General features: G+C 38.3%; 1 protein-coding gene across 2 annotated transcripts in view; it reads left to right on the top strand.

Annotated features, from left to right (window-relative positions):
• Positions 1-27,034, top strand: part of LOC126176861 (WD repeat-containing protein 19) — a 355,977-nt gene that overhangs the window by 169,781 nt on the left and 159,162 nt on the right. For both annotated transcript variants that reach the window (XM_049924048.1, XM_049924049.1), the window contains exons 8-11: positions 886-1,110; positions 20,223-20,345; positions 23,342-23,491; positions 26,225-26,372. In XM_049924048.1, coding sequence (XP_049780005.1) covers positions 886-1,110; positions 20,223-20,345; positions 23,342-23,491; positions 26,225-26,372 — 646 coding nt within the window. The remainder of the gene's footprint in view (positions 1-885; positions 1,111-20,222; positions 20,346-23,341; positions 23,492-26,224; positions 26,373-27,034) is intronic.

Raw genomic sequence — 27,034 nt, 5'->3', positions numbered from 1 at the left:
AGTTGTGATTATGGATTTGCAAATGTGGATGATGTCCATGGCACTGATACTGAATGTTTTGTCAGAGGAGTAGAAGGAAAATTGAGCGATGATTTATCAGCAATGGTTGAAACATTTGAAGACAGTACCAAATTTTTTGCACAGATTTATAACTGAGTATAATACAAATACTCCTAGGTCCAAAAAAGACCTATGTGGGCAAATGAGGAGTTGCTTGTAATGAAAACTGTGTGGACTACAAGGTATTTGTACGTGCTGGACAAAATGTGAATGGCAAATTGTGGGCAGGTATGCTTCAGAGTTTGAGTGTTATGGTCTGTTGTGACTAAAGGGAGTTTACCAATATGTGGATACTCCATTGTGATAACACATCCAGTCATAAGTTGTTAACTGTAAGAGATGCTCTTGCCAGTCACTTATGGCAAGACTGCCTCAACCACTCTGTAGTCCAGATTCCCCCCCTCCATCTCCCTCAACCTTTCATTTGTTCCCTCAGATCAAAAGGAGCCTGAAAGCATCATTTTAACTCAGTGAAGGTGAACCAAGTGGGTTTGAGGGGGTGCCTAACTGAGCTTCTGTTCGGTGACCAGTAGGAAGTGTGAATATTGGAAGCAATGCTGGCAGCTGTGTGTTGATGCCAGCATCATATTTTATAATAAAATCTCCAGCAGATTTGTATTAATGATATAGGTCCAGTACTTACAGGAAAGATCTTACATAGTTGTCACCAAACACTAGCTTAGTTGTCCTTTCCCTGATTTTCAGTACTCTTTTATATAAGATAAACTTCTTACATTATTTTGGTAGTTCTATTTGTGTAAAGTGTCTTTTAAACTGATTGTTAAAGTTTATTAAATTATGCTTTCATGAAGTTTTTCTTCACAGAGTAAGGCATCAGGAGTTGTTGAGTTGGCAGTGGAGCCAAATTTCATAGCCCTGGGTCCATACCACTGTGCAGCAGGCATGAATAATCATGCGTGGTTTTACGAGTTGGGACAGCAGCCAGTACAGAGTTTATCAGAGCATCAGTATGTGGGAACTGTCAACAGTCTCCAGCTAGGACCTGAATATGCCTCAGCTCTTACTGAGGGGAAAGTGCAACTGCATCTGGTGAGTAACGAATAAGTGCAACTGCTGCTTGTGGCAGCTGAAAAGCGAACTCCAGGAATTTGCATGCTTTGCATGATTTCTGTTTTCCTGACGGAGCTATATTAGTTGCTAGTGAATATTTGATTCTCATTTTTTGTATTTGTAAAGTGACATTGCAATTGGTAAACTATGGAATATGATTGTGAGTTTGAATTCCTAGATAAGCACATTTTACAAAAGATTGCTATCTGTGCTGCTGACTATGGATGGAAGGTGAAATTATACAGATTTTGTTTGAAAAATTTCAGACGCACGCACACACACACACACACACACACACACACACACACACACACACGTACCTCTGCCACTGCATAGTAGCTAATTATAAAGGATATTTGTTTTATTGTTTTAACTCAGAACAACTAAATATCTCAAAAAAAAAAAATGCATCATATAAAAAAATCCCAGATGAAAAGTTAATATTTTCAAAGGAGACATCTCTGTGCTAAAACTGGGCACCCCATAACCCCGTCTGCGCCTCTGGGGGGATCAAAATTTTATTTTCAAATGAGAAGTCCCTCTCTTTATTGTATATTCTGATTCCATGCCAAAAAATACCTAGGATTTATCTGATAAATTTTGTTCAGGTTGTGGTAGATAGCACTGTATTGACAAAATTTGGTTTTTCTCGTTTTTGCTATTAAGAACCAACTCATTTAATTCTACTTTACATTTTTGATAAAAATGTAAACATCTGTTCTAAATTGTTAATATTATTGTTAAAAACTTAATTGGTTTGTAAATTTGGTTTTACAGTTTCACATTTAGTCATGTTAACGTCAGGCAAATAAGCTACATTTAACGTAACATAACTGATTTAAGTGTGTACTTCCATACAACCACCGTAACTTCCCTTACTATCATGTCTGCTATTTCATTTTTATCTACTTCTTCTTCTGTTTCTCTTGTATGACTCTGTACATATTGCTTCCATATTCCAACTTTCCTCTCCTCGATATCCATTCTGCTGTTTCTATGTTCTGAAGAAAAGATAGGCAGCATGTATCTTCTCTGTAGTTACGCATGCTTCTACAGCTTTGCATCTAGCCTCTAGCCTCTAGCCTCTAGCCATCCCTGCTTAGTCGTTTTCCACTTTCTGTCATTTTCCTTTTTTAGGTGACTGTATTCCCTTTTGCCTCCTTCCTATACAGCATTTTTATTTCTTCAACTTTTCTCAACTAAATCCAACATTCTTATTTTATCCAGGGCATTTGACTAGGTGTTTTCTTTATACCTATGTGATTCTCTGCTACCTTTCCCATTTGATTTCTCAATGCTACGCATTCATCTTTTGTTTTGTTGTCTTCACCTCTTCGGTCCACAATTGCCTAATTCTCCCTCTTAAACTTCTAACAGCCTCTGAAGCTTTCAATTTATCCAGGTCTCATCACCTTAATTTCCTATTTTTTTCAAATTTCTTCAGTTTTAATCTACAGTTAATAAACAGTAAATTATGGTCAGAGTCCACTTTTGCCTCTGCAAATGTTTTTCAGTTTAAAATGTGTTGGGCTATATATAATCAGTCTGAAACCTTTCATTGTTCCCAGGTTTCTTGAACATATACAACCTACTTTTGTGATTTTTAAAAGGTCTGTCAGGCAGCTTCCTCTTTCATTCACCTGTCACAATTAAATTTTCATCTCTCTTAACTGTCTGACAAATTTATTTTATTTCATCATACATTCTTTCAATCTCTTCATCATCTGTGGTACTTGTTGATGTATGAACTTCTAATACTGTGGTAGGTGTTGGCTTTGTATCTTGGTCAGAATAATGTGTTCACTGTGCTGTTCATGTAGCATCCCCACATTCCTGTTTTGTTATTCATCATTATCCCACTACTATATTACCTCTGTTTGATTTTCTGTTAATAACACTGTATTTACATAAGCAGAAGCTCTCTTCTTTTCATCCTAGTGTCATATTTCACTAATTTCCATTATTTCTAAGTTCAACCTGTTCATTTCCATTTTTAAATTTTGTAACTTACCTACCTGGTTAAGTAATCTTAACACATCACACACTGACCTATAGAATGCCAGTTTTATTTTTGCTGATGTACCTCTAACTAAATGAAACAAAGTTATTTAATTATTATTCCTGCCGTTCCCTCCCCCCCCCCCCCCCCCCATTCACCCCCATCCAAAAATTGCCAATAAACTATTATCAGGAGTTCCTGCTAGTATAATCATATAAAATTTCATTCCCTACATTAGACAGGTCAGTTTTACTGACCCAGTAACTGAACAAGATACATTAAAAATCATGAGCCACAAAATCATCTTACTCACGCAGAGTTGACAGTATCCCAGATTATTTATTAAAGAATATTTCTGTGGAAATTGTTTTACCCCTGTGTAATGTGACTAACAACTCAATAAGTGGAGGGTGCTTCCAGAAGTATTAAACACCTCAAAGGTAAGTCCAACCTTCAAGAAGGGGGATGTATATGGTGTAAACAATTATTGCCCTGTTTTTATTACTCCCAACTATTCCTAAGGTAATTGAGAATCATATTCAGTCATATAACAGCACTTCTAACAAAAAAATAAGAAAAAGTTAGGTTGTTGACCAAACGTTAGTTTGGATTTGAAACAAAATTTTCTGGAGTGGACCGATAGCACACATTGGTGGGACCGCCATAGAGACAAAGTGCTAAAAAAAACTCGGCAGTCTCAGCTATACATTCAGAATCCTCAGGTAGTCATGGGATATAAACACTGTAAAATGTTTGTGTTATGAACATAACACATTTTATAATAGCAAATCGCAATCCCTGTAATCACTGATACATAAAAATTTTCCTCATGCAAACAAGACTAATGAAAATAATATAGAGAGTACCCATGCAATAAAATACCAATGCTACAATCAAAGAACTAAATATGTTGTCAGTGTTCTGTATTTATTTTCCAGAAACAAACTCGACATCTACATGATTACTTTGCATTCATACTTAAGTGTCTGGCTTAAAGTTCATAGAATTACTTTTATATTATTTTGTGACTGTACCGCTCTTGAGTAGAACATGGGTAAAATGAACACCTAAATTCTTCTCTTATTCTCTTACAGTGGTCATCTCTCCATAAGTAGGTGATAGTGATCAAAATATAATACAAAGGCCTGCCGGTTTCAACGTCACTTTGTTTTCTTCTGCGTTTCACTGCCAGGTGCAAGAGCCATACTATCAACAGTTAAATTACAAAATAAACCGTACGCACAATCCGTAGTTGCTGTACAAATTGGAGAAAATATGTAGCAGAGCCGTTGGTGGGGAGGCTTGCATGCCTCAGCCATACAGATAGCCGTACTGTAGGTGCAATCACAATGGAGGGGTATCTGTTAAGAGGCCAGACAAACGTGTGGTTCCTGAAGAGGGGCAGAAGCGTTTTCAGTAGTTGCAGGGGCAACAGTCTAAGTAACACTAACCAAAATAGTCTTTCTATGGTGGTACTGCGAACAGCTGAAAGCAAGGGGAAACTACAGCCATAATTTTTCCTGAGGGCATGCAGCTTTACTGTATGGTTAAATGATGATGGCGTCCTCTTGGGTAAAATATTCCGGAGGTAAAATAGTCCCCCATTCGGATCTCTGGGCGGGGACTACTCAGGAGGACATCATTATTAGGAGAAAGAAAACTGGCTTTCTACGGATCAGAGTGTGGAATGTCAGATCCCTTAATCAGGCAGGTAGGTTAGAAAATTTAAAAAGGGAAATTGATAGGTTAGAGTTAGATATAGTGGGAATTAGTGAAGTTTGGTGGCAAGAGGAGGTGAATACAGGGTTATAAATACAAAATCAAATAGGGATAATGCTGGAGTAGGTTTAATGATGAATAAAAAAATAGGAGTGCGGGTAAGCTACTACAAACAACATAGTGAGCACATTATTGTTGCCAAGATAGACATGAAGCCCGTGCCTACCACAGTAGTACAAGTTTATATGACAACAAGCTCTGCAGATGATGAAGAGATTGATGAAATTTATGATGAGATAAAAGAAATTATTCAGATAGTGAAGGGAGATGAAAATGTAATAGTCATGGGTGACTGGTTTTCAATAGTAGGAAAAGTATGGAATGGGATTAAGGAATGAAAGAGGAAGCCGCCTGGTAGAATTTTTCACAGAGAATAACTTGATCATAGCTAACACTTGGTTCAAGAATCATGAAAGAAGGCTGTATACACGGAAGAGGCCTGGAGATACTGGAAGGTTTCAGATAGGTTATATAATGGTAAGACAGAGATTTAGGAACTAGGTTTTAAATTGTAAGACATTTCTAATGGCAGATGTGAACTCTGACAACAATCTATTGGTTATGAACTGTACATTAAAACTGAAGAAACTGCAAAAAGGTGGGAATTTAAGCATATGGGACCTGGATAAACTGACAGAACCAGAGGTTGTAGAGAGTTTCAGGGAGAGCAATAGGGAACGATTGACAAGAATGGGGGAAAGAAATACAGCAGAAGAAGAACGCGTAGCTTTGAGAGATGAAATAGTGAAGGCAGCAGAGGATCAAGTAGGTAAAAAAACGAAAGCTAGTAGAAATCCTTGGGTGACAGAAGAGGTATTGAATTTAATTGATGAAAGGAGAAAATATAGAATTGCAGCAAATGGAGCAGGGAAAAAGGAATACCATGTCTCAAAAATGAGTTTGACAGGAAGTGAAAAATGACTAAGCAGGGATGGCTAGGAGCCAAATATAAGGATATAGAGGCATGTATCACTAGGGGTAAGATAGATACTGCCTACAGGAAAATTAGAAGCCTTTGGAGAAAAGAGAACCACATGTATGAATATCAAGAGTTCAGATGGAAAACCCATCCTAAGCAAAGAAGGGAAAGCAGAAAGGTGGAAGGAGTATATAGATGGTCTATACAAGGCTGATGTACTTGAGGACAATATTATGGAAATGGAAGAGGATGTAGATGAAGATGAAATGGGAGATATGATACTGCGTAATGAGTTTGACAGAGCACTGAAGTACCTAAGTCATAACAAGGCCCCGGGAGTAGACAACATTCCATCAGAACTACTGATAGCCTTGGGAGAACCAGCCCTGACAAAATTCTAACATCTGCTGAGCAAGATGTATGAGATAGGTGAAATACCTTCAGCCTTCAAGAAGACTATAATAATTCCAATCCCAAAGAAAACAGGTGTTGACAGGTGTGAAAATAACCGAACTATCAGTTTAATAAGTCACAGGTGCAAAATACTAAACGTGAATTATTTGCAGACGAATGGAAAAACTGGTAGAAGCTGTGACCTTGGGGAAGATCAGTTTGGATTCCATAGAAATGTTGGAACACGTGAGGCAATACTGACCTACGACTTATCTTAGAAGAAAGATTAAGGAAGGGCAAACCTACATTTCTAGCGTTTGTAGACTTAGAGAAAGCTTTTGATAATGTTGACTGGAATACTCTCTCTCAAATTCTGAAGGCGGCAGTGGTAAAATACAGGGAGCGAATGGCTATTTACAATTTGTGCAGTAATCGGATGGCAGTTATAAGAGTCGAGGGGCATGAAAAGGAAGCAGTGGTTGGGAATGGAGTGAGACAGGGTTGCAGTCTATCCCTGATGCTATTCAATCTCTATATTGAGCAAGCAGTAAAGGAAACAAAAGAAAAATTTGGATTAGGAATTAAAATCCATGGAGAAGAAATAAAGACTTTGAGGTTCGCCGATGACATTGTAATTCTGTCAGAGACAGCAGAGGACTTGGAAGAGCAGTTGAACGGAATGGACAGTGTCTTGAAAGGAGGGTATAAGATGAACATCAACAAAAGCAAAATGAGGATAATGGAATGTAGTCGAATTAAGTCGGGTGATGCTGAGGGAATTAGTTTAGAAAATGAGACACGTAAAGTAGTAAAGGAGTTTTGCTATTTGGGGAGCAAAATAACTGATGATGGTTGAAGTAGAGAGGATATAAAATTGTAGACGGGCAATGGCAAGGAAAGTGTTTCTAAAGAAGAGAAACTTGTTATCATCGAGTATAGATTTAAGTGTCAGGAAGTTGTTTCTGAAAGTATTTGTATGGAGTGCAGGCATGTATGGAAGTGAAACATAGACAATAAATAGTTTAGACAAGAAGAGAATAGAAGTTTTCGAAATGTGGTGCTACAGAAGAATGCTGAAGATTAGATGGGTAGATCACATAACTAATGATGAGGTATGGAATACAATTGGGTAGTAGAAAAATTTGTGGCACAACTTGACTAGAAGAAGGGATCGGTTGGTAGGATATGTTCTGAGCCATCAAGGGCTCACCAATTTAGTATTGCAGAGCAGCATGGATGGTAAAAATCAGAGAGGGAGGCCAAGAGATGAATACACTAAGCAGATTCAGAAGGGTGTAGGTTGCAGTAGGTACTGGGAGATGAAGAAGCTAGCATAGGATAGAGTAGCATGGAGAGCTGCAGCAAAGCAGTCTCTGGACTGAAGACCACAACAACAAGAACAGGAGAAAGTTGGTGACTGAAATTTCATGAAGGACTTTGTCATATCAAAATCCCCCTTTTTTTTAAAAAAAAAAAAAAAAAAAGATTGCCACTCCATCATGTGTATCACACTCGCAACACTCTCTCCCCTATTTGGTGATAGTACAAAATGAGCTGCCATCTTTTAACTTGACCGATGTCCTTCGAGAGTCTTGTTTGGTAAATGTCCTGTACCATAAACAGCAGTAGCCTGGAACTATAATGTTTGCAAATTCTTTAGTAGATTTGTTGCATCTTCTAAGTGTTCTGCCAATAAAACAGTCTTTAGTTTGACTTCTGTGTTATCTATTTGATGGTACCAATTTACATTAAAGCTTTGTGTCAGATTAAAACTGTGTGCCGCACTGAGACTTGAACTCTGGACCTTTGGCTTTCATGGGCAAGTGCTCTACTGACTGAGCTATCCAGGCATGACTCACAAACTGTCCTTGCAGCTTTACTTTGGCCAGTATCCCATCTCCTACCTTCCAAACTTCACTGAAGCTCTCCTGGAAGGTAGGAGATGAGGTACTGGCAGAAGTAAAGCTGATCATGATTCGTGCTTGGTTAGCCCAGTCGGTAGAGCACTCACCTGCAAAAGTCAAAGGTCCTGGGTTTGAGTGTTGGTCCAGCACACAGTTTTAATCTGCGAGGAAGTTTCATATCAGTGCACACTCTGCTGCAGATTGAAAATCTCATTCCCAATTTAAGTTGTTTGTAATTGTAATCCTTAGGTATTTGATTAAAGCAACAATCTTTAAATGTGTGTGATTTATCATGTAGCCTAAACCTGAACAGATTTTTTCATGTACTCTGGAGGACTCCACAATTTTTGTTGTTTAGTATAAATTGCCACTTTTCATACCAAACAGACGTTTTTTCTAAATCATTTTGCATTCAATTTGACCTTCTGATGGCTTTACTAGTTGATAAATGACAGAAACACATACAAACAATCTAAGAGAGCTGCTCAGATTGTGTACTAAATTATTTATGTAGATTACGAATAGTGGGGGGGGGGTCTATGACATTTTCTTGGGGATCCTCAGATATGATTTCTGTTTCACTAGATGACTTCCAGTTAGTTACTATGAACTGTTCATAACAAACCGAAAAATGTACAATTATTCCACATGAATGAAGAGAGGCAGCCATCTGTTAATCAGAAAACTGAGCAGATGCATGATGGTACGAGAAAATATGGGTAGCCTATACCTCAGCAAACTATTCCTATCAATTAAAAATAGAACCAATACTTCTAGGAATCTTGCAAAGGAAGTACTGGGAACATACTTTTTATTCTGAAAATGAGTACCTCAAAGCAAACTTTCATTAAGTATATGGATCATACTCTCTGCCTCATGTAATTTAAGTCTTAAGAAAGTTGTGTTTCAAAAATATTATGCATGCAGTAGTCAGCTGTACATATAATTCCATGTTCCTTGGTCTAACCCCCAAATATTCTAGTTTGTCCTGTATCTTATTCTACCACACAGTAAGATGACTGGGCGAAATAAATCGCGCGCGCGCGCGTGCGTGCACACACACACACACACACACACACACACACACACACACACACACACACACACACACACACACACTCTGTAGCCACATCATGATGATGTCATCAATGCTGAGTATGGATTTCAAAAGAGAAATAATTGTGGGTCAGAATGTGGTTGGCTAAAACGCTTTGAAGGAGGTAGTGAGGAATTTGATGTTGTCAGGACAATGTTGGGAAAGGTACTGTTTAATGCTAACAATACCATGGATTTGGGGAATGTTGGTATACAGGGATGTACCATTGACAGTGACAGGTGAAACGTTTGGTGGTAAGGGGGCAGAAACTATGGGAAGAGGATGGAAGAGATGATTATTGGCTAAGATTTGGGAAGGGAAACTGGAATTGGTTGTTGATGCTGATGAACTAAGGCTGTTGATTGGTTTTATGAGCATTGTAACCAGGCATGATGAGGTGGCCAATGAGGAAACTAGTTTAATTGATTTTGTTGATTCTCACCTCCCTCCCCTTTTTCAACATCCCCTCCCCCCCTCCAGTGTTGTCATGGAGTGTGCATGGGAGAGGGAGAGGAGGGCATAGAAATTTCCTGGCAGGTATCAGTGCCATTGTACCAGTGGCTGCAGGAAAAAACAATAGTCATCTATATAGCTGAAACAACACTGATGAGTTGCCATAAAGATGTTTAGAAAGTCTCTCTATGTGAATGGTTGTGGTAGGTGAGTGAAGCTAGTGCACCCAATTGACTGATGCTGTCATGAATCTCTGTACACTGGCTTGAATACTTTAGACTTGTTATGAAGTGTTGAAAGTGTACCTGTAATGTGCAAATGATTGTCATGTGTGCTTGTGCAGTATTTTGTAGTGTTTGTAATGGTGAGAATGAATGCGTAATGAAAAGAAAGGGGGTTAAGAAACCTGGAGCCAGCATGTAATCTTCACTTTTCAAATGACACCAAGGAGGAAAAGGGCTTAGCATTTCCATCAATCAGATGGACCACAGTCAAGAGCATCACATGTTGTCACTCCAGGATACACTAAAGATAAGATGAACACCAGTTTGGAAAGGAGACCTATATTTTCATGTACAAAAACACTCTGCAAGTCACCATATGGTGCATGGTGGAGGTTATCTTATACCTCTACCAGTCATTTCATTTCCTGTTCAATTCACAAATAGAGCGAGGAAAAACGACTGTATATATGCCTCGGTACAAGGCCAAATTTCTCTTATCTTTACTTTGTGGTCCTTACGTGAAATATATATGAAGTATGTTAAAAAGTAAATTGAACCTTTGACATAAGCTTATTGTTCAACTTCTTAAGCATCCCCTCAAAATAGTCCCATCTACTGTCAATACACTGTTCCCATATTTGTTCCAATTTCGGAAAGCCCCCTGGATTGCATTTTATGGGGTGGTGTACAGGTCCGTCATCGCGTTGTCTTCTGAATTGCCTCTAAGTTTTCAAAACGACATCCTTTCAACATGGATTTAAGTGTGGTAAACAGAAAAAGTCTAGGTGTTGAGAATATGATGAATGGGGCATAATGGGACTGTGATGTTTTGCTAGATAACTGGGGTTGTCATGATGCAGCATCCAAGTCCAGTTTTTCCACAATTTGAGCCTCTTCCTGCACGCAGCATTCTATTTGCTTTCTAGGATTCATCAACTACTTCTTGAACAGGTAAACGACAGTTTCTTTGTATGACAGACAAGCACACTCAGCATGGCCATTGAAGTGGAAGGTTGCCCAGGCTTGGAATTGTCACCAACTGATATTCTGCCATAGCCCTTCTTGTATGCTTGGCTAGGCAAGCTCTGCCAAGTTTGTAGCATAATTTCATGCACACATTGTTCTTCAAGCTCTTTAATTGTCACTCTGGCAGTAATCTGATGATCATCTTGTGTGTGTGCTCTTTTTCAGCAGCTGTAGCTTGCTTATGAGTGGTCAGAGTGAAATGTGGCAAATGGCAGTTTGTTGTCTAAACCCGCCTCCATATGCCCTCAGTATCTGCAGCAGCTCCCTCTGTTCATTGACCCACTCTTTCGAAAGTTCAATTTCTGTTTGAACACGTCTCTTATGTTGGCAGCAGAGAATTATTCTACAGTCAGCTTCAAATGCTGGGTGTCTAAATTTTTTCAGTAGCATCCCGCAAAAGAACGTCTTCCTTCCAGCGATTCTCATTTGATAAACTCAAATGCATCTCTGTAACACTCACATGATGACTGTATCTGCGGGTAACAAATCTAGCAGCACACTTCTGAATTGCTTCGATGTCCTTTAATCTGACCTAAAGGGTATTCAAACACACAAGCAATGCTCAAGAATGGGTCACACTAGTGTTCTATATGTGACCACCTCTACAGATGAACCACATTTTCCAAAAATTTGCCCAATAAACCTAAGTCAATCCTTGGCGTTCCCTACTACTGTACTTATATGCTGGTTACATTTCGTATCACTTTGCAAAATTATGCCTAGATTGATTTGACTGTGTTAAGCAGGCCTCTACTAATGTTGCCTAGATATTTAACTGATTTGACTGTGTTAAGCAGGACACTGGTAATGATGTATTCCAACATTACAAGATTGTTTTTCTTACTCATCTGCATTAACTTATAATTTTCTACATTTAGAGCAAGCTGCCATTTGATACACTAACTAGAAATTTTTTCTAAGTCATCTTGTATCCTCCTAAGGTCACTCAATGATAAAACCTTCCCATACATCACAGCATCATCAGCAAGTAGCCACAGTTTGCTGCTTATCCTGTTTGTTAGATCATTTATGTATATAGAGAATAAGAGCGTTCCTACCACACTTCCATGGGGCACCCCTAATGGTACCCTTGTCTCTGATGAACACTCACCCTTGAGGAAAACATGCTGGGTAATATTACTTACGAAATCTTTGAGCCACGCACATATCTGGGAAATTGGACCAAATACTTGTACCTTCATGTAAAGTCTGCACTGAGGCATCATGTCAAATGCTTTCCACAAATCTAGGACTATGAATGCTGCCTATTGCTTTTCATCCATGGTTCACAGCATTTCATGTGTAGAAAGGGCAAGCTTGAGTTTCTTATGATCAGTGGCTTTCTAAATCTGTGCTGATTTGTACACAAAAGCTTTTCTGCTTCAAGTAAATTTATTGTATTCAAACTGAAAATATTTTCAATAATACTGCAGCAAACTGATGTTAAAGATATTGTCTGTAATTTTGTGAGTCTATTCTTTTACCCTTCTTCTATATAAGAGTCATCTGTGCTTTTCTTCAGTGTACAGTGGTTACAATTTTGCCTGTGCTCCAATTCTTAACACTTCCGTGTATGGAGGGATGGTTTCTTTATTTGATACACATTGTCTGACAGCTTCGTGGTGAATGTGGAAAATAGATTTGACCTATTGCTTCAGTTATAAGCTGGTGAGCCTCAAGCAGTTGCAGGTGTAGACAGGGCACAACAAACTTTCAGCAGCAAATTGAAAAGTAAGAATGTAGGGAAATAAGTAAAGAGCAAGAAAGTGTTGTTGTTAGGTAGTTCCCATGGAAGAGGATGAACTAGGATCAGAATACCAGGTCACCAATTTTTTTAAACCTAGTGCTGGTCTGGAGCAGGTGACAGAGGATTTAGGATCACTTTGCAAAGATTTCACTAAGGAAGACACCGTGGTTATAGTGGGTGGGCCAGGTAATAGTAATGACAGAGATTCTGGGTACGGTATAGATTTTGACCTGTCAAAGATTGCATCAGCATCGAAGCATACTAGTGTTGAGTCTGTATCTGTTCTTGGGCACCATCATGACCAACCTCATTTGAACTTTTCTGTCGAGAGTGAATTTGGAGTTGGAACGGCTGCGTATGTCGGGTGCAGGTTCACACATTGGTTTGGCCCCTGTTGATTCTCTCAATAGGTTGGACTATACTAGGCATGACCTTCATCTCAACAGGAAAGGGAAGAGTAAACTGGCTTGAAAAATAGCAGGGAAGTTAAATGGGGGAGGCACTGTCATGAGTGATAAAATACCATTAGTTATAGGGTTCAGAAAATGCCATTTTTTAGGGTAGGGAGGGCAGAAAGAAACCAAATTTTAAGAGAGGTTAGGTCTGAGACAAACCTTCAGTTTGAGAAAGAAACCAAATTTTAAGAGAGGTTAGGTCTGAGACAAACCTTCAGTTTGAGAAAGAAACCAAAAAACATAATTTTAGCTTATTACATCAGCATAAACAGCTATTGGTTAAGAATTTTCAACACTCAGCAGATATTTCAACTCTGCCCAATTTTAACTCAGTCAATGTGGAATGTCAGCTGTCTTTATTGCATCAAAATATTTGAGGACTGAGAAATAATATTAATGAATTAATTATCTGCATAGATGAATTGGAGTCCTCAAACCCAGCTGACATAATCTGCCTCTCTGAACATCATGTGACCACTGGAATAGAACTTTTAAGTGTTATAGGGTTTAGGTTAGCATCTCACTTTTGTAGAACAGAAGTGGAGAAAGGAGGAGTTGCCACATTCATCAGGAACTGTCATAAATTTAAGAACGTAGATATTCACCATAAATTTTGCTGAGAACAGCATATCGAAGCATGTGCAACAGAAGTAGAATTTCACAAAAAATCCTTCATAATATTAAGTGTATATCGAGCACTTGGAGGTAACTTTAACCTGTTCATAAACCTCCTTGAAGCTGTACTGGCCCATTTAACAACCAAAAACAAAGAAATAGTGGTTGCTGGAGATTTCAATGTAGATTTCCTTAAAGACTCTCCCAATAAGAACTTATTTGAGTTAGTAACACTGTCATTCAACTTAATTCACACTGTAAAGTTCCCCACTAGGGTAGCCAATTGCTCATAAACAGCCATTGATAATATCTTTGTATTAAAGTCCAGTGAACTAAATTATATTACAAAACCAATAGTCAATGGCCTCTCAGACCATGACATGCAGTTCCTTCTGTTAAATGTTAATACTGAACAGGATATAAAACCTGTAAATCTGAGCTCAAGAGGGTAATCAATGAGCCAAAAATTGATTATTTTAGGACTCTCCTCAGGGACATTCACTGGACTGATGTTTACAGTGCTTGTGGCATGAATGAAAAATATTACACTTCTGCTAGTAAAGTGCTTACCTTATTTGAACCAAGGTTAGAGCAAAGTCTACAAAGAAGCCATGGATTACTCAAGGAATAGGGGTATCTTGTAAAACAAAAAGAAAACTGTATCTGTCAATCCGAAACAGCTCTGATGTTGATGCTATAGCACATTACAAGAAATACTGCAAAATATTAAAGACTGTAATACGGACATCAAAGCAAATATATTACAAGGAAAAGGTAGTCATAATAGATAACAAAGTAAAGACAATATGGGATATAGTGAAGGAGGAGACTGGTAGAACCAGACATGAAGAGGGACAAATAGCGTCAAGAGTAAATGGTACATTGGTGACAGATGTGTGTAGTGCTGCAGAACTTTTTAACAAACATTTTATAACTGTTACTGAAAAGATGGGGTTGTCAGGTTCTGTAGATGCTGCTATGGACTGCCTCAGACCAGACATTTCAAGTAACTTCAACAATATGAATTTGACCCTACCCACCCCAGCAGAAATAATGTCCACCATAAAATCTTCAAAATCAAAAACATCTAGTGAGCATGATGAAATATCAACAAAGTTAATTGAAGAATGTGATTCTGAGTTAGGTAACATATTAAGCTATCTGTGTAACCAGTCGTTTATCAGTGGAATATTTCCTGAATGGTTGAAATATGCTGAAGTTAAGCCACTGTTTAAGAAGGGAGATGAAGAAATAGCATCAAATTTCTGTTCAATTTCACTTTTGCCAGCATTCTCAAAAATTTTAGAAAAAATAATGAACAATAGACTTTATGACCATCTTATCTCAAATAACATACTGTCAAAGTCGCAGTTCGGATTTCTAAAGGGTTCTGATATTGAGAAGGCTATCTTCACTTACAGTGAAAATGTGCTTATTTCATTAGACCAAAAATTGCAGGCAACTGGTATATTTTGTGATCTGTCAAAGGCATTTGACTGTGTAAATCACAATATCCTTCTGAGTAAATTAGAATATTTTGGTGTAACAGGAAATGATGCAAAATCGTTCAAATCTTATATATCTGGCAGGAAACAAAGGGTGTTATTAGGAAAAAGACATGTATTAAGCTATCAGGCATCATCCAACTGAGAACTAATTACATGTGGCGTCCCACAAGGTTCAATTTTAGGGCCCTTACTTTTCCTTGTGTATGTCAATGACCTTTCATCAGTAACATTACCAGATGTCGATGATACAAACATTGCAATAAATAGCAAATCAAGTGTAGTCTTAGAAAGATCAGCTAATAAAATATTTGTGGACATTAATCACTGGTTCTTAGCCAATTCTTTGTCACTAAACTTTGAAAAAACACACTACATGCAGTTCAGAACTTGTAAGGGGTGTCTCACGAGTATATGCCTAACATACGATGACAAGCAGATAGAAGAAGTGGACAGTGTTAAATTCTTGGGATTACAGCTTGATAATAAATTCAACTGGGAGGAGCACACCACAGAACTGCTGAAGTGACTTAACAAATCTCTATTTGCAATGCAAATTCTGTCAGACATAGGAGATATATAAATGAAAAATCTGGCATACTATGATTACTTTCATTCCATAATGTCATATGGGATTATTTTTTGGGGTAATTCTTCAAGCCAAGCTAAAGTTTTCTGGGCACAAAAATGTGCAGTAACAGTTATATGTGGTGTGAACTCAAGAACATCCTGCAGAAGCCTGTTTAGGGAACTAGGGATACTAACTACTGCTTCCCAATGTATTAATTCCTTAATGAAATTTGTCATTAAAAATATATCACTTTTTGAAACCAACAGCTCAATTCATGGAATCAATACTCGAAATAAGAATAATCTTCACAAGGATTTAAAGTCACTTACTCTTGTACAAAAAGGTCTGCATTATTCAGGAACACACATTTTTAATAACTTGCCAGCAGCCATAAAAAGCTTAACAACCAATGAAATTCAGTTGGTGGCCAACTCCTCCTTCTCCATTGATGAATTTCTCAGTAGGCCCAACTGATCTGTGTGTGTGTGTGTGTGTGTGTGTGTGTGTGTGTGTGTGTGTGTATATAAGGGAAACATTCCACGTGGGAAAAATATATCTAAAAACAAAGATGATATGACTTACCAAACGAAAGCGCTGGCACGTCGATAGACACACAGACAAACACAAACATACACACAAAATTCTAGCTTTCGCAACCAACGGTTGCTTCGGCAGGAAAGAGGGAATAAGAGGGAAAGACGAAAGGATTTGGGTTTTAAGGGACAGGGTAAGGAGTCATTCCAATCCCGGGAGCGGAAAGACTTACCTTAGGGGGAAAAAAGGACGGGTATACACTCGCACACACACACATATCCATCCGCACATATACAGACACAAGCAGAGGCAAAGAGTTTGGGCAGAGATGTCAGTCGAGGCGGAAGTGCAGAGGCAAAGATGTTGTTGAATGACAGGTGAGGTATGAGTGGCAGCAACTTGAAATTAGCAGAGATTGAGGCCTGGTGGATAACGGGAAGAGAGGATATATTGAAGAGCAAGTTCCCATCTCCGGAGTTCGGATAGGTTGGTGTTAGTGGAAAGTATCCAGATAACCCGGACGGTGTAACACTGTGCCAAGATGTGCTGGCCGTGCACCAAGGCATGTTTAGCCACAGGGTGATCCTCATTACCAACAAACACTGTCTGCCTGTGTCCATTCATGCGAATGGACAGTTTGTTGCTGGTCATTCCCACATAGAATGCATCACAGTGTAGTTCGTCTTTCCCTCTCCTTCCCTCTTTCCTGACGAAGCAACCGTTGGTTGCGAAAGCTAGAATTTTGTGTGTATGTTTGTGTTTGATTGTGTGTCTATCAACGTGCCAGCGCTTTCGTTTGGTTAGTCACATCATCTTTGTTATATATATATATATATATATATATATATATATATATATATATATATATATATATATATATATATATATAATAGAGGGAAACATTCCACGTGGGAAAAATATATTTAAAAAGAAAGATGATGAGACTTACCCAACAAAAGCGCTGGCAGGTCAATAGACACACAAATAAACACAAACATACACACAAAACTCTAGCTTTCGCAACCAACGTCTGACGAGGCAAAGCTAGAGTTTTGTGTGTATGTTTGTGTTTATTTGTGTGTCTATTGACCTGCCAGCGCTTTTGTTGGGTAAGTCTCATCATCTTTCTTTTTATATATATATATATATATATATATATATATATATATATATATATATATATATATATATATATTTAAAAAGAAAGATGATGAGACTTACCCAACAAAAGCGCTGGCAGGTCGATAGACACACAAATAAACACAAACATACACACAAAACTCTAGCTTTCGCAACCAATGGTTGCCTCGTCAGGAAAGAGGGAAGGAGAAGGAAAGACAAAAGGATTGGGTTTTAAGGGAGAGGGTAAGGAGTCATTCCAATCCCGGGAGCGGAAAGACTTACCTTAGGGGGAAAAAAGTACAGGTTTACACTCGCACACACACACATATCCATCCACACATACACAGACACAAGCAGACATTTGTAAATGTCTGCTTGTGTCTGTGTATGTGTGGATGGATATGTGTGTGTGTGCGAGTGTAAACCTGTACTTTTTTCCCCCTAAGGTAAGTCTTTCCGCTCCCGGGATTGGAATGACTCCTTACCCTCTCCCTTAAAACCCAATCCTTTTGTCTTTCCTTCTCCTTCCCTCTTTCCTGACGAGGCAACCATTGGTTGCGAAAGCTAGAGTTTTGTGTGTATGTTTGTGTTTATTTGTGTGTCTATCGACCTGCCAGCGCTTTTGTTGGGTAAGTCTCATCATCTTTCTTTTTAAATATATTTTCCCACGTGGAATGTTTCCCTCTATTATATTCATATATATATATATATATATATATATATATATATATATATATATGAATATTCCACGTGGGAAAAATATATCGACCTGCCAGCGCTTTTGTTGGGTAAGTCTCATCATCTTTCTTTTTAAATATATATATATATATATATATATATATATATATATATATATATATATAAAACTTCTGCACCATTTCAGTGCAGTAATCTGTTAATTGCAATTTGAGTGTGTGTGTGTGTGTGTGTGTGTGTGTGTGTGTAAAAATACTTTTTTTTTTTTTTTAAATTCAGTGCATTAGTGTTTGTAAAATGATTCTTTCATATAGTGTTCATTAAAAAAAATGACGATCATTCCACTTGGAACCTGTGGAAGGTACATTAGCATATTTGTTTCACTTGTAAATATTTGTCATGTATTATTGTTTTTCTGACATGTTCCACATCCTGGAAGACCTTCTCACTATGGATAAAATTGGAATGAAAGTAAATCTAATCTCATTTTATAAACACATCACTTTATTGCAAGACATATTTATAACAAGTAGCTAAACAACTAACATACAGGGCTATTACAAATGATTGAAGCGATTTCATAAATTCACTGTAGCTCCATTCATTGACATATGGTCACGACACACTACAGATACGTAGAAAAACTCATAAAGTTTTATTCGGCTGAAGCCGCACTTCAGGTTTCTGCTGTCAGAGCGCTCGAGAGCGCAGTGAGACAAAATGGCGACAGGAGCCGAGAAAGCGTATGTCGTGCTTGAAATGCACTCATATCAGTCAGTCATAACAGTGCAACGACACTTCAGGACGAAGTTAAACAAAGATCCACCAACTGCTAACTCTATTCGGTGATGGTATGCGCAGTTTAAAGCTTCTGGATGTCTCTGTAAGGGGAAATCAACGGGTCGGCCTACAGTGAGCGAAGAAACGGTTGAACGCGTGCGGGCAAGTTTCACGCATAGCCTGCGGAAAATTGGCTCATGCCAGAACCGGAGACCGACAGCGCCGACTTCATCTTGCAACAGGATGGTGCTCCACCACACTTCCATCATGATGTTCGGCATTTATTAATCAGGAGATTGGAAAACCGATGGATCAGTCGTGGTGGAGATCATGATCGGCAATTCATGTCATGGCCTCCACGCTCTCCCGACTTAACCCCATGCGATTTCTTTCCGTGGGGTTATGTGAAAGATTCAGTGTTTAAACCTCCTCTACCAAGAAACGTGCCAGAACTGCGAGCTCGCATCAACGATGCTTTCGAACTCATTGATGGGGCATGCTGCGCCGAGTGTGGGAGGAACTTGATTATCGGCTTGATGTCTGCCGAATCACTAAAGGGGCACATATCGAACATTTGTGAGTGCCTAAAAAACTTTTTGAGTTTTTGTATGTGTGTGCAAAGCATTGTGAAAATATCTCAAATAATAAAGTTATTGTAGAGCTGTGAAATCGCTTCAATCATTTGTAATAACCCTGTAATTTCTAAAGTTTCGATTTCTCTGTTTTACAGAAATGTATACTTCACTATAAAGTTTATCTAAAAACAAAGATGGTGTAACTTACCAAACGAAAGCGTTGGTATGTTGATAGATAAACTAACAAACACAAACACCCACACAAAATTCAAGCTTTCGCAACCCAAGGTTGCTTCATCAGGAAAGAGGGAAGGAGAGGGAAAGACGAAATGATGTTTGTTTCAAGGGACTATAAAGTTTTTATCATAAATTGCAATTAGAGAATATTTATCACTTTCTGTAGTGTTTTGTCTTTTTATGTTACTTTTAATCTAACATTCCAGTAATTTACTGGAGAGAGAGAGAGAGAGAGAGAGAGAGGGTGAGTGGGGAAGGGGGAAGGGGGAGGGGAGTGTGTTAAACATTTTTCTCTGTTTTCCTGTTGATATTTTTAATATCTCGTTATTAACTTAGTGACCTAATCTAACAGTTTTCTGCTGATGTTATAAGTTTTATTATTTTCTTGGTGTTTTGAAATTTAGAAGAGTTGCTGTAACTGTGAAACTTGATACAGTGTAATAAAGTTACTGTGCATGCAGATTGAACCAGGCAATGGCAGTGATGAAGATCGTGAAATGAAGATGTTCCCAGATGAAACCAAGCAGGAAATGAACATCACATGCCATTCTCTTACAACTGATTTCCTGATATATGCTACGGATGTAAGTAACATGTTTTATTAAGAAGTTTTCTGTGGTGCTTTAATTAAGGTCTGTGTTTTTGTTTATTTATTGCACGGTTTTACAAATACACAAAAGTATCTAAATCAAATGGAAATGTCCAAATGTGACAAACAATCTAGAGCACTCAGAATCATTGTCTCATATCTCTATCAAATGCTCATAGTGAGCACTCCTTAACAATGTGTTCTATTCCTTGTTCCTCCACTCTGCAATCAGCAGATGAACAGAAACTCCACTTCTTCAAGGTGCAACAACACCTCCCTTCACCTACCCTAATGCTGTTCAGCCTCGACTATGTTTGGCACAGTAGTTGGAATCCTTCAATCTTCTTTGTATGATCTCAAACCAGGTGAGTGTTGCTGGGTGGATGTTCATTCCAGAGTTGTTGACACTTGGAGGTCTCATTGAAAGAACTGATATTTTCTGACTTAACCAAAGGTGATTATGTGATTTCAGATGAGTTGATGGTGAACCTTGTAGGACATTGCACAATGGTGAGTTCTTATGAGAAGTGATCTTCTTGAGCATATTTATCGTAGCCACTTTCCTTCTTAGATCTTGTTAACCAATGTTAGCTAGGACAGGAAACCACTGATCTAGTGGTCCCAGCAATAACTTTCATGGTTTCATTGAGCTGTACATCAATCTTCATTGTGTTGGTGGTGTTTTCCCACATACAATCACATTATTCACCAGCAGAATACACAAGAGCAAGTGCACCAAAGTGTTGGGTATTGGTGTCTGCGCCCCAACTTTTTCCAGCAGTCTTGTCAAGTAGATTCACCTTTGAGAGCCAAGTTTCATAGTTAACTTGATGTACTGTTGTTTGAGTGTCAAGGACCAATTCAGAGTGATTCCCAAACATACACACAAAATTCTAGCTTTCGCAACCAACGGTTGCCTCGTCAGGAAAGAGGGAAGGAGAGGGAAAGACAAAAGGATTTGGGTTTTAAGGGAGAGGGTAAGGAGTCATTCCAATCCCGGGAGCGGAAAGACTTACCTTAGGTCGAAAAAAGGACAGGTATACACTCGCACACACACACATATCCATCCGCATATACACAGACACATGCAGACATTTCAAATATATATATATTTCAGGGCAGGATTTGAGGAAGTCATGAGATCCATCCTTCATGAAATCCTCCCCACTCCACCAAGAGTGTCTTTCCGCCGTCCACCCAACCTTTGTAACTTCTTAGTTCATCCCTATATATATATATATATATATATATATATATATATATATAAACAAAGATGATGTGACTTACCAAATGAAAGTGGTGGCAGGTCGACAGACACACAAACAAACACAAACATACACACAAAATTCAAGCTTTCGCAACAAACTGTTGCCTCATCAGGAAAGAGGGAAGGAGAGGGAAAGATGAAAGGATGTGGGTTTTAAGGGAGAGGGTAAGGAGTCATTCCAGTCCCGGGAGCGGAAAGACTTACCTTAGGGGGAAAAAAGGACGGGTATACACTCGCACACACACACATATCCATCCACACATATACAGACACAAGCAGACATATTTAAAGACCAAATTGTGAGCCATTTACATACTGTTGTCATTAATATCTGTTAAAATTGTTTACATGATTACGGAATCACTAGTTAATATGAAGTTAGGAGTTTGAACATCTATTTATCTTTCTAGAAATTGGAAGTTTGAGACTTCTCCATTCTGTAGGGCTAAATAGGTGTCAATCTGCAACACAAGTGATAATGAAGTAAGAGGAAGGCATAAGTATTTATTAGGATACATTTCGTCAATTGTACTAAAAAGATGACACACACTTGTTTCTTCCTTAATGCAATAACACTTTTAATAGGGACATATGAATATCAAGATTGGATCACGGAACAAGTGAAGTGTGCTTCCCTTCAGACCACATTGACAACTATATAACCATGTACCATTTTTCAATAAATTGCTTTCTCAACACTTATATTGTGGGATGTAAACAGACATGCAGTGTTCATTTATTCACAGCAGCTCAAATCACATGTGAGTAACCAGTGAATGAGGCATTGTACTCCCTCACTCATATCATCCCACACTACACTACAGTATACCAGGCCTATCCAGAAAGAAACAGATATTTTGAAATAAAAAGTAACAATATGGGAAAATCAAATTTTAGTATATACATTTTAAAGGTACTCTCTTAAGCTATTTTTCTACCTACTTGCTATTCAAACGGACACACTTTATATCACGGCACAAGTTTTTTAATACAATCTCTGTAGAAATCTGCAATTGCAACCACCAGCGTATACCGGCATTCAGCTCAGTGTCAATATCAAAGCACTGTGCAGCGAGCCATAGTGCAAAAGGGCTTTGGAGCCAACAGCTTGTTGAAGAGCTGCATCCCATGCTCACAGTTCTGGTACACTGATGTTCAAATAGTGATGAAAATAAATACAAGCACTCCTGCTGTTATGTCACAGCGCTGTGTAAGAACTGTGTGTGTGTGTGTGTGTGTGTGTGTGTGTGAAGTCTGTTTGTGTGCTTAAAGTCTTATTATATTACTTGTATTAAATGTTGTTTGTTTCTTTATATTTTTATGCTTTCAGTATAAATAAATAAGCAAAATGAAACTAGTCAATTCCAGTGTTGTGCGAAGCTTTTATGTGGTTTAGAGTAATATACAGAAAGAGGCATTAAATTTTGAATTTTGGGAAGCAGATATAATTCCTGCAGGACCTCTTGGCTTTTTTCTTTAAAAAATCAAAAAACTGTTTGTTGAGGCAAGACTGAATTTATATACATTTTTGTCTTTCCCACTTTAACTTTTTTATTTGGCTGGTGAAGAATGCTGTTCTAGTCACAATAACTCCAAACATAGTAAGTGCTACTATGGTTTGCTACGAACTCAGCCTCAGCTGTAATAGTTTGCAGTAGTTAGAAGTGAAGTGAATTCCAGTAACATATCTTACTCATGCGCTTTAAATTTTTAATTTTTTACAGATGGGGCATATCCATTACTTCTTCATTGAAGACTGGAAGATAGTGGTAGATTTTCAGCACACTATTGGAATACGCAGTATCTACTCCAACCAAAGTGGAAGCCGTGTCATTTTCATTGACGACAAGAGTGAAGGCTACATTTATAATCCTGTGAGAAATGATTCCACTTATAACAATGGAAAATACAGGATGTAATAATGACAATATTATGAAAGAAATAGATTACTACCCACCATATAGCAAGATGCTTAGTTACAGACAGCCACAGCAAAAAGACTACTAAACACACAAGCTTTTGCCAGAAAGGCTTCTTCTGAAATAGACAACATACACCCACACATTCACACACATTAGCAGCCAGAGACAGTGGGCATATGTGTGTAAGCTGTGTTTGTGTTAAGGTGTGTGTGTATGTTATCAGTTACAGAAGAATGCCCTCTGAAAAAGCGTATGTGTTCAGTAGCCTTTTTCTTGTGCCTGTCTGCAACCCGACATCTCTGCTATGTGGTAAGTAGCAGTCTATCCTTTTCACAATATTGTCAAAAGTTATTGTTCCATCTAATGTTAATTATTGTTCAAGAAAAATCGAATAAGAGTTTTGTTATTGTTTCAATTTTAAGCAATCTTTACTCTACACTGCTAGTCTTCATTTTGAAGAATTTTAAGCTACTGTTACATCCAAATAACATATAATTAAGAAATATATAATCGTTAAAATTGTAAATTGCATATGGACTGGTCTTGGTACGTACACTATGTGATCAAAAGTATCCAAGCATCTGGCTGAAAATGACTTACAAGTTTGTGGCATCCTCCATCAGTAATGTTGGAATTCAGTATGGTGTTGGAAGGTTTCTCGGGGAATGGCAGCCCATTCTTCACGGAGCACTGCACTGACGAGAGGTATCGATGTCAGTCAGTGAGGCCTGGCATGAAGTCGACATTCCAAAACATCCCAAAGGTGTTCTGTAGGATACCGGACAGGACTCTGTGCAGGCCAGTCCATTACGGTGATGTGGCCACAGGCCGTGCATTATGAAGAGGTGCTCGATCGTGTTGAAAGATACAGTTACCATCCCTGAATTGCTCTTCAGCAGTGGGAAGGAAGAAGGTACTTAAAACATCAATATACACCTGTGCTGTGATAGTGCCATAGAAAACAACAAAGGGTGCAAGCCCCTTCCATGTAAAACATGACCACACCATAACACCACATGCTGGCAGATGAAGTTCACTGGGCGTTCGCCATACCCACGTGCTGCCTTCGGATTGCCACACTGTGTACCGTGATTCGTCACTCCAATGTTTTTCCACTATTTAATCATCCAGTGTTTACACACCTTACATCAAGGCAGGCATCGTTTGGCATTTACCGGCGTGATGTGTGGCTTATGAGCAGCTGCTCAGCCATGAAATCCAAGTTTTCTCACCTCCGGCCTAGCTGTCATAATACTTGCAGTGGATCCTGATGCAGTTTGGAATTCCTGTGTGATGGTCTGGATAGATGTCTGCCTATTACACATTACAACCCTCTTCAACTGTCGGCATTCTCTGTCAGTCAACAGACGAGGTCGGCCTGTACGCCTTTGAGCTGTACGTGTCCCTTCACGATTCCACTTCACTATCACATCAGAAACAGTGGACCTAGGGATTTTTAGGAGTGTGGAAATCTCACATACAAATATATGATACAAGTGACACTCAATCACCTGACCGCATTAGAAGTCCGTGAGTTCCATGGAGCACCCCATTTTGCTCTCTCGTGATGTCTAATGACTACTGAGGTCGCTGATATGGAGTACCTGGCAGTAGGTGGCAGCACAATCCACTAATATGAAAAATGTATATTTTGGGGGTGTCTGGATACTTTTGATCACATAGTGGATCTCAGATGTCTTCTGTCTCTAATTCCAAAAACAGTTAGTCTCTGTTCCAGCATTTGGTTGATTTGACATTTGGCTAAGCAGGCAGGTTCTCTACAAATAATTAAACTGAGTGGTTATTAATTTAAATTAATCTTTATTAGTTTTATAGCAGTTCTTGCTGAAATGACATGACACAGTTGCAAACACTTCCACTGTATTTAATTTTCATGTTAGATCTTCCCCATCCACCATTATCACTTTCTCCTGGCAGAGAGTTTCTCCTGTTTTTCACAACCTGCTCATTGTGTGTGTCATAAGAAACATTCTTGCAATTTTGTTAGGCCTCCAACACTTCCGTTTGTTTGGCGAGAGACATATCCTCTGTCAAAAGATTGCATTTAGTCTTCCCATATTGGTATCATTGGATAATTAGTGGACCAAAACTAACTTCTAATCGGCTGTTGAATAGAACTTGTGGCATATGATTCACGTGATGTCCAATAAATTTACCGGCTCTTGTATTCAAACTCCACCAAAAACAGTGCATGTTTCCTGCTAGATAAGAATGCAATCAATTGCTTACATTACAACATCAAATTTACCTTTTCAAAATAGTGGAAAGGTTATATAGTTACATTCAGTTTATGAAAATTAAGCTTTATGAAACTATCCAATGTCTTGTAATCACATTTATTTTCAAAACACAGGCTGAATACTACAATAGGAATCATAACAATTGTAAAATAATTTTATAGTGAGTTTTCGGCATCCTTGAAAAATTTGTCTCATTGTGTACTTAATACAGGTTGCAAATGCTCTTTTACAGTTTTTTTGCTTTAGAGGCCAATAATCTTCTTGTACAATAAACTATAATGATGAAAAATTATCAAGCTGTCCTCCTTCTGTCTCTTGATATAGGCCCAAATCAAACCTGCCTTTTTTTAAAAAAAATATTACAAATAGTGATGTGCTTTAGTATAAACTACAAAAAGTTCTGAAAATAATTCTTAAAGTACAGGTGACCGATCAGGCTCTGAAGATCCCTGACTTGCCAGCAAAATGTCGTGGAGTACTTTGGGACTCAGCTACTGAAGGACGAGACACGTTTGCAGCTTTTGATGACTCTGAAATTGTAATATATGTGTACATAAGACATTCTGTCAACGGTATGTAAATTTGTTGTATATGTTACTGGCTTTAGTGTTAATAAATCTGAAGTCTCACAATATGCTATAGTGTGTCTTGATTATATTAATAAGAAAAGCAGGACATATGGGCTGTAGAAATGATACTGACGGATTTCAAGAGGTTATAGAGGATGTCTTTTGGAACAAATTGAGGATAGGAACCCAACCCTAGAAATGCCATCCACTGACTCTGTGTGGCAAACACTTTACCAGCAGGTGTGAGGTTGTAAGCTGACAGAAATTCTCACAATAAGCCTGACAGCATTCCAGATGTTAGATGATACTGAGAGTGTCCTTGCATGTTAAAACAACACTATAGAGACTGTTAGGTGCAGTCTCACTGTAAAAAACTCACATTTGTTGCTACACATGTCACCTAGAGGTAGGTGTTGGCTTCTATGAACTCAACATTCTGTAGTGTTGTTTAATGGCATTTTCAGCTGTGGGTTCCTATCGAGTTTGTTCCTCAAGACACTCTGTGCAACCCTTTTGAAGTTTGTTGGTCTCATTTTTTTACTCCATGTTTACCTCCTACACATTATATGATGGCATGCGGAGTACAAATGTAATAATTATTATCATAATAATCATCAGCTGTTTGACATCTGATGGTGAATAAAAGCCTACTCCAGACTCTTCCA

Source organism: Schistocerca cancellata, chromosome 3 (genome assembly GCF_023864275.1).
Source record: "Schistocerca cancellata isolate TAMUIC-IGC-003103 chromosome 3, iqSchCanc2.1, whole genome shotgun sequence".
In the NCBI taxonomy this organism is placed as follows: domain Eukaryota; kingdom Metazoa; phylum Arthropoda; class Insecta; order Orthoptera; family Acrididae; genus Schistocerca; species Schistocerca cancellata.
The sequence above is the reverse complement of the archived record's forward strand: the minus strand, read 5'-3'. Positions and strand labels throughout refer to the sequence as shown.